The 9229-nt window shown below is 33.7% G+C and overlaps 1 protein-coding gene across 2 annotated transcripts; it reads left to right on the top strand.

Moving 5' to 3' along the window:
• The first annotated feature begins 335 nt into the window (after nucleotides 1-335).
• On the top strand, nucleotides 336-8694 carry LOC107760750 (protein NRT1/ PTR FAMILY 4.6-like). 2 transcript variants are annotated; one of them, XM_075248501.1, is made up of 5 exons: nucleotides 336-536; nucleotides 867-981; nucleotides 1139-1356; nucleotides 6993-7433; nucleotides 7538-8694. In XM_075248501.1, exons 3-5 carry the CDS (start codon nucleotides 1150-1152, stop codon nucleotides 8507-8509), a joined length of 1620 nt encoding a protein of 539 aa, XP_075104602.1. In that variant the 5' UTR covers nucleotides 336-536; nucleotides 867-981; nucleotides 1139-1149; the 3' UTR covers nucleotides 8510-8694. The 2 variants fall into 2 exon arrangements, with proteins under 2 accessions (XP_075104602.1, XP_016434338.2); XM_016578852.2 differs by lacking the exon at nucleotides 336-536 and adding an exon at nucleotides 568-789.
• The last annotated feature ends 535 nt before the right edge of the window (nucleotides 8695-9229 follow it).

The raw sequence follows: 9229 nt of genomic DNA, 5'->3' as shown, positions 1-9229 counted from the left end.
CTTTGCTACCGTTAGTGTGAGAGCTTATGTTAAAAATATAATTAAATAAATTAAAGTATATTTTCTTTAACGACTTAAGCTTTTAAATATGATGAATAGACATGCATATGCTTTAATATGATATAAGACATGCATATGTTGAGTACGACTCTTTAGCGCTACTCATAAATTTAGGTCTTAGGGAAACAAAATACGCTAACTCATAAAGGAGCGATGAATATATAATTAAATAAATAGAATTATCTTTTTTAGGCCTTTCTCTAATAGCTTAAATCTTTAGATTTTGCACACTTTAACAACTTAAATGGCATCTCTTTCCTTCTCACTTTCCTTTCTCACTTTCATTTATTTTAATTTTTTTTGTTTTTCTAGCTTACTGGTTATGAGGTTTTTGATGCTCTTTGCACTGTTTTTCTCTTCCTTCTTTTCTGGAAATATATTCATTTCTAAGCAATCAAATCCTAGATAACATCACATCCATCTCTCTCCTTTTCATTTCCCCTAAAAAGGGGACTCTAGTGCCAAACAGGAAACTAGTTAAGTCATAATTACATCACAAAATAAAACAAAAAGAGAAATTCTTTCCATTCTGGTATAAGGAGGAGCTTTAAGCCTTTGCTTTCTTTCAAATGCTTATATAAGTCTTTCTTTTTCTTTAAAGGGTCCATACCATTCTCTCTACTTAGATTGCTCTTTCTTCCTCTCTTCTCACCTTTGATCACTTTCTTTCTTGAATTTCATTCCTCTAAGTTGAAATTAAAAACAATAGGAAAACAAGAAACAATAATGGTTTGTTCCTCTCTTTTTGTCCTCTCTCTTTCTCTTTGTTTTGTTGACTAACAAATTTTGGCATATTTGTGTTGCAGGAAATAGATAGTCAAAGGCACCTAAGCACTAATTGGGATGGCTATGTAGATTGGAGAAATAGACCTGCATTTACCAATAGGCATGGTGGCTTACTTGCTGCCTCTTTTGTCTTAGGTAAAATAATTAAAAACAAATTTTCGCATCCAAACTATTTATTATTATATCATTTCTTGGAAAAGTCTTACTTGGGTTTATAAAAAGATCAAATTCTTTGTCAAGATTTTCCTTCATTTGATTTTTGTCTAATTATTTTTTCCTGTAAATTTATCAGTTGTGGAGGTGATGGAGAACTTGGCATATTTAGCAAATGCAAGTAACTTGGTGCTATACTTGTCTGAATATATGCATTTTTCACCCTCAAAATCAGCAAATTCTGTGACCAATTTTATGGGCACTGCTTTTTTACTAGCACTACTTGGTGGATTCTTATCTGATGCTTTATGCACAACTTATCACATCTATCTCATCAGTGCTCTCATCGAATTTCTGGTAATAATTCTTCTTTTTTCTTGTTTCTTGTTTCTTCCTCGTCTCTCTCTGTGTTCATCGTTACTTCTCTACCTTTTTTGCGCCCCCTAGGCCCTAATATTGGAAAAATTCATCTGTGGATTCTGGTAATCTGTAATATGATTACTTCTTTTTTTTGGTTTTTTACCTGGTATTCGATATGCTATTTGCACCCGACTACATTTGGATTGATGTCGAAAAGTTCTATGTTGTGGGTAAAGCACTCTCTAACAAAGGTGATTTTATACTGAGACATAAATTAGAGACATCTGATTAAGTATTGAAGAAATACTTAGCATAACCGTATATCATTACGTATCCAATTGAAAATAAAATATTTAGATAATCTAAAATCTTACCTTAATTTATGTCAACGAACCGAAGAGCAAGCTCATGTTTGACCATAAATTTTGATTTTATTTTTCCAATTTTTTTTTTTAAAAATATTATTTGCTTATGAAATATGATCATGTTTTGGGAAAATAAATTTTAAAAATTTTCAAGTTCCTAAAAGTGAAAAATTTTCTTCCATTCATATAACTTTTAATTTTTTTTAAATAAAATACATATTCAAACACAACTTTAACTTTTAAAAATTATCTTTCGACACAACTTTAAAATCTTAAAGTTTCAATTAAATTTATGTCCAAACTCTAACTAAGCAAGAGGGTTATTTAACTTCATTTTTCTTCAATAAAATTAAATGTGAATAAAGCCAATAACATCGCCACGCTTTTTTATGCGCCCTCAGTTTCCCTTTTTTTTTTTTTTTGGTGGTGGTTTTCAGGTAGGAGTAATATTTTCGGAATCTTCAGTATTACTTACTAGTATTTCTTTTACTACTAGCTTATTGAACGATAAAAATGATGGTACATGAAAAAAAAAAAAAAAAAAAAGTCAAATCACTTTATTAAAGTTGCTGAATGAAAACATTTCATTAGTAGTTTGAGATTTTGTGCTTCAGAAATTAACTTCATAATATAGTAAAGGAACTCTAAACTTTGCACATTGGTACCAAAAACTAGGCAACACATAAGTAATAAATCTTTTTTGCGGCATTTGAGCGCCCATACCCAGAATCTTTTTTCACTTCGGTCACCCTGAAATGTCGTCTAATAATAATGTTTTTGTCTTTAGGAGTGACACTTCACTTCATAGGAACAAAGATATATATGCTATTCATTCGGTACAAGTTATTAGGAAAGGTATATAAACATAGTAAATATGATCGCTATTAAAATTCCACTAGGAATTTGTTGTTTTCTTCTTTTTCTGCTTTCCTTTTTCTTTTCCCTCATAGTCCCATCCATCATACCAAATAACAAACTTAATAACGAAGAAATTTGAAAGATATCGACCCCTTTATTTTTTTCTTGTCGCTGTTATTCTTTTAAAATAAATCCCATGACTAAGAAAAGAGACCACTTGTTTTTTTCCAATGATTTTATAACCCGCTAAATGAAATTTTTATATGATTCCGATCCGATTTGGTGAAAAAACGTTGTGGCATCGTGAAACACATTGTTGTAGGATGAAATGCAATATAATGGTCATAATCAAATTTTGTAGATTTGTCGCCTAATTATTAAAGTTATAATCAAATTTTAGACACATTTTTTTTAGTGGAAAGATCGTAAGAATCCACCCTTCCCCACGCCATTCATGCAACGTATGTAGTTAGTATTTGCAGTTATCCATGACTGAAAAAAGTACTTTTTCACATTGTATATATACGCCATTTTTTGTTCCGTATTTTTTTACAACTATCTCCCACCAGCACACGTACTTAAGAGTGAAAGAGGAAAAGGTAGAAAAGAGGAGTAAAGATGGTTTCATGATTTAGATGTATATGCTAAGACGATGAATAAATTGAGATTAGATGTATATGGTAAAACTAGGAATCAATCTTAACCAAGAATTGAAGGTTAACTTGCGGGTGTTTAGGATAAAGGTTTGCTGGAATAGATGAGGAGGCAATTAGCAACAAGACAAAAAAATTCTGTTGGCAGAGCGATGATGTGAGAATACTGTTTGTTAGCATTAATGTTTTTTTGTCTAGGGGGTAGACGACGAGTGTTTACCTCAAATTTTAACGTGTCATAACGTCCCAGAGTACATTTACTGTTGGTTCATATAATTTGCACAAGCTGATAATACACTCTCGGCATTCCATTCTTTTTTAATAATCAGAGGTGTCTGAGATGAACTTGTGCACACATCTCCATGAATCCAAAATACTTGTTACTATCTTTTACCGGTCTCTCTCTATCAAAGTCAGGGGCGGAGCTACAGTAATGTGTGCGGGTTCGGACGAATTTAGTGACTTTTTTTGAAACTTTATATTTATATTAAAATATTTATTAAATCTATATAAATAGATACTGTCGAACCTAATAACAAAAGGGGTCTTGTTTCAACGTAAGAGCTCTGAGTTTACTGAAAAAAAAATGAGGGTTCGATTCTCAATAAAAATAATATTTTATTTTAAAATTTAGAACTAATCTCTCAGGCATGGCATCTTAGCCCTTTAGGTTTTCACACTTGACATTGTCCATTCTTTCCTACGTATACACATTTCGTGTTTCTTTGACTTTTGGTTTTGATCTTGTTTGTTGATGCCCGTTGCATCTTTGGTGTTAATGGTGGTAGGACCAATCCAACTTTTATATGGACTACTAATTGTCTCTTTCTCTTTTGTGGGCGGTAGGGGATATTTTGCTTTGTGCCACACCCAATTTTGTTAACTATATGACGTGGATAGCAAGTACAAGAGATTTATTACAAAGTTAATTTTATTAAGCCTAGGCCCATTTAGCTTCTTTTTCTTCTTTAAACGGTGAATAGCAGGGATGAAAAGGTTGAAGAATAAAGAATTTGGTAGAATTAAAATTCTACACATAATTAATAATGTGAGAAGAAATTAAATTATGACCAGGTTCAGAAAGGTTTTAAATATCTTTCTGCAAAGCCAAACCCCGTTTAAAAGCCAACTTTTGTTTCTAGATTTCAAATCAAACTGAAAACCTTTCCAGAGCAAAAACAAAAATCAAATGCACAATTGCAGACAAAGTAATACATATTGTTTTGTTTTTAAGACTATTGTATTTTTCTTTCCAAAAACTAGCTTTATAAGAACCAACAAAACCAGATCAAAAGCCACCTTAGTATTCTTTGATCTCAATATTTTCAAATTTTATTGAGTAGTCTCTAAAAAAAAAAATTAATCTCTCGCCGGACGACGCTTTTGGTTTTCCTATGTGTGTGGAGTTGGTCATGCATGACTTTATTTTTAGAATTAAAAAAAAAAAAAAAAAAAACTTGTGAGATTTAACCTATCAAATGACTCCTATGGAAATGGAACTAATGCTCGCAACTCACAGGCACATAACTTTTAGATATTTAAAATAGAAGATTTGCACAAAATGGTATGTAAAGTGACAGAGCTAAAGGGGTATCTGCTTTTTATGGTTATAGCCGTAGGGAATATTAACGAAAATGGTGACAAAGATTAATACTACTAGTATATATTACCAGGACCATGTAACAGGTGTGTGGTTGTTAGGAATGTAGCAGATCTATCGATTTCTTTAAATAGCCACCAACTTTCCATTAGGAAAGAGTGTCCACAGGAAACATTCCATATTTGTTAGGAAAAAGGGCACATGTCACTCGCATATCACTACATTATTTATACACTAATACACCTATCAAAGTAGAAACGTGCACTAGAATAGTTTAGACTTGTTTGTATATCACCAAGCTATATGTCCAAGTGCTATGATTATCCACGAACTAGAACGGTCCTATCCTAACTATAAATTGCTACCACCAAAGGCCGTAGTTATATGGTAAATATTCCGAGTTCAAGTCAGAAGAATTTTGATATGGAGCGCATTTACCATCAAAATAAGACTTTCCATGAGAATCTGAATTAGTTAGGTCCTAAACAGATACCCCATCTCATATATATATATATATATATATATATATATATATATATATATATATATATATGATCACTTTTGGGAGATCTTTTTTTTTTTAAATCTTATTTTTGTCTTTGTTCCATGCCATGTTAACACATCTCGTGATCGTTAGACATTTATTTTTCTTAAAAAAGCTCTCTCTTTATCTCTCTTTATGGGACAAAAGCAAATCCGTCTAAGATTTTAATAAAGAAGGATAGTTGTAGTAGCTAGTAGGTCGAGAGTCAATGTAAAACTAGTTTAAAAGATTGTCAATGCCACAAATACTGAAGTAGAGCGGATGGGATACAGAGAATTCACGAAATACATTATTTTATTTTTTTTTTCATTTTTCTCCGTTTTCTGTTTCATTATTTATTTATTTATTTATTTTTCTAACTCAAAAAATTCTACGTGCTGCTCGGTGATTAAAATAAACTTAACAAGGAACTCTATAGGGTCACTAGCTGAATTTTGAATGTGAAAAATGGAGTTGAAAGAAGAGAGACTCTTTATTCCCATGAGACATAGAGAAACTTTTTCCTCAGTTTTTCATGTGTGAAGCTAAGAACTGTTTACGCTCATTCTTTTGTTAGTCTCCTAGTGGAACAGCCTACATCTCCTGGTCCCTGGATACCCATAATAAATCCAAAACTGCAAACTAAAGTCAAAATGGATCATGGCTACAGCCCTACATTGATTAGATGTTGCAAAACTATTCTTTTTTGCAAGTAGTTTAAAACAGAACTTTAAAAGATTAATTCATGCATCATTTCCACTCTTCTGACAAAGATTTTGGTAGTTACTCCTGAATACTACAATAATAATTTTGCCTCAATTTCAAACAAATTGAGTGTATTGTATACATCCTCCATCTATCTCCATTTGAATCCGTCTCAATTTAATATTATTAAATCTATGTTTCTCTAACACTAGAAACTTCTTACATTTTCTATTGACAAATAAGTAGAAGACAAAGCTCAAAAAGATTTCTAGCGAACATTGGACCTAAAGCAGAAGTACTAATATGACTCGATCTTAATCCCAACTTATTAGCATCACCGACATGGATTTCAAGAGATTGTTGGTGTTTTAAGAGAACATCTTCCATGTGATTATTAGGTTCCTTGTCCCATTTTTACATCTTCAATCACCAGGTTTCACACACCTATAGACTAGTGCATCTGGAAGTCACCTATAGACCACTAGCAACACGTACAACAGGTGTCCATCAAGGCTTTGACATATAAGAAGAAATCACCTACTATTTTTGTCTCGGTTGAGATTTAATTTAAACCTGAGACCTTATAGTTCTCAACCTCATTTATCGACCATTAGGCCACACCCTTGGGTGCAAATGACACTCTCATTAAATTCTTTTTGTATGTTACTTGTATCTTCAATCACATGTGATCATATTTAATCTTGCCTAATCATGTTAAACGGTATATTCATCTTAATATCCATATTTCTACGACTGACATATTGTGGATATGTTGGATTCTAGAGACCCAACATTCACTCCCATATAACATTACTTATACAACCATTCAGTAAAACATGCCTTTACCTTTGGTAGGTTGTTTACTATGAATCATAACAACATAGAATATTTGTTTTTGAATATTTCCTGAAATTTTGAATGAAAAACAGGGTCTAGTAGTACTCACCATACAAGCTCGTTCCAGTTCATTGAAGCCACCAAAATGCGACCTAGGAGCGACCAACGTGCAGTGCAAACAAGTTCATGGTGGACAAGCTGCAATGTTGTTCGTAGGACTGTACCTAGTAGCATTAGGTGTAGGAGGTATAAAGGGATCGTTGCCACCCCACGGTGCAGAACAATTTGATGAAGCAACCCCACAAGGAAGAAAGCAAAGATCAACTTTCTTCAATTACTTTGTGTTCTGCCTCTCCTTTGGAGGTCTCATTGCTGTCACATTTGTGGTCTGGATTGAAGACAATATGGGTTGGCAATGGGGATTTGGAATTGCAACTTTGGCTATACTTTTGTCAATCCCAACCTTCCTTGCTGGTTCACCATTCTATAGGAATAAGATACCTGGTGGAAGCCCTCTTACAACAATCAGCAAGGTATATAGTTTCCTAAAAACTTCATCTAACCTAATTGCTTCAGTTTAAATGAACTTTCAAATGTATTTTTACACAAGCAACTAATCTCATGTTATAATGCATAGGTTCTAATTGCAGCATTACTAAATTCTTGTGTATCAAGAAACTCAAGTACTGCTATAGCAAGTATGGCTTCAAGCCCTTCTCCTCCGATTCCAACTGGCAATGAAAGTGGCCAAAACAGCAAAGATGTCGAATCAATTGAGACTCCATCAACAAGTCTTAGCTTCCTTAATCGGGCAGTTTTAGACACCCCAGCTTGTGGAGCATTAAAATGCTCAGTGCAACAAGTAGAAGAAGTCAAGATTGTGATGAAAATTTTCCCAATTTTTGCCTGCACCATCATGCTCAACTGCTGCCTTGCCCAACTGAATACATTCTCAGTCCAGCAAGCAGCCACAATGAACACAAAATTAGGCTCCTTAAAAGTCCCCCCGGCCTCGCTCCCCATTTTCCCTGTAGTTTTCATCATGATCCTTGCACCAGTTTACGACCATTTCATCATTCCATTCGCTCGTAGAGTAACCAAAACAGAAATGGGCATCTCTCACCTCCAACGCATTGGTATCGGTTTATTCCTCTCTATTGTAGCTATGGCAGTTGCAGCCCTTGTTGAAATCAAGCGCAGAAGAGTAGTTACTGACTCAGGACTTCTCGACTCTACCAAGCCATTGCCCATAACTTTCTTCTGGATCGCGTTTCAGTACCTGTTTCTTGGATCAGCCGATCTTTTCGTTCTAGCTGGACTACTCGAATTCTGCTTCTCAGAAGCACCAGTGAGTATGAGATCATTGGCAACATCTCTAACATGGGCTTCTTTAGCCATAGGATACTATCTTAGCTCAGTGATAGTATCCATAGTAAATAGTGTGACAGGTATTTCAAAGCACAAAGCATGGCTCTCTGGTAGCAACTTGAATCACTACCGTTTGGAGAGGTTCTACTGGCTAATGTGCATACTCAGTGCATTAAACTTCATACACTACCTATTCTGGGCTGCAAAATACAAATATAGATCAGTAAGGTCTAGCAAGTAAAAGTTGGCAGTGGAAATGTATAGATGAAACTGCCTCAGTTTTAATGTATGGTCTTTCTAGACTTAATGTAAATATGTCTGATGAATTGCTGGATCTTGAAGTCCATGAAACAGGCTAAGCCAGCAAAGAGGTCAAAATAGAACCGGTTTTGTACTATCATTTCTACAAATAACATCTCAAGGTTATCAAAATGCTATATTTTTTTGCAGCATCTATTCGTTTGATGATGGGAAACTATAGTTCTTGTAACTACAGATATGGCTGAAATTGGAAAACAGTAAATTCATAGGTTTATTTCGGAGTTAATCTATCAAATGGTCATCAAATTTAGGTTTTCTTACAATTATACAGAAGTCACTAAACTAATATTTGTGACTTTAAAATCTCTCAACTTATGACTGGTTACTCAGATTTAATAGCCCCGGCAAGTTTCGCCGTCCAAACATTTCTAACGTGGATTTATGGATCCAATTCAGTAGCTTATTACCGTGCGGAGCTATTTCGCACTAATATGAGTAAACTAATAACCCGAATAAGAAAATAGAAACACTTTAAATACGCTAAAGGAACCACAAATAATCTATCTGCCCAACCCAATCAAAAGAACTTTGAAATATCAACCATTATTTAAAGAGGGAAACTGAATTTTTCTTAAACAATAATACGGAAATTCACATTTAATAATAACACTTACTTCAAGTATAGGAATCTTATAAAATC

This window comes from Nicotiana tabacum, chromosome 24, assembly GCF_000715075.1.
Source record: "Nicotiana tabacum cultivar K326 chromosome 24, ASM71507v2, whole genome shotgun sequence".
NCBI lineage: Eukaryota > Viridiplantae > Streptophyta > Magnoliopsida > Solanales > Solanaceae > Nicotiana > Nicotiana tabacum.
Note: the sequence above shows the minus strand (reverse complement) of the source record. Positions and strands in the feature narration are given on the sequence as shown.

Coding starts and splice junctions, on each gene's coding strand:
- LOC107760750 (XM_016578852.2), top strand. Junction 1,357..6,992: donor GTGCTCTCATCGAATTTCTG/GTAATAATTCTT, acceptor AATGAAAAACAG/GGTCTAGTAGTACTCACCAT. Junction 7,434..7,537: donor CTCTTACAACAATCAGCAAG/GTATATAGTTTC, acceptor TATAATGCATAG/GTTCTAATTGCAGCATTACT.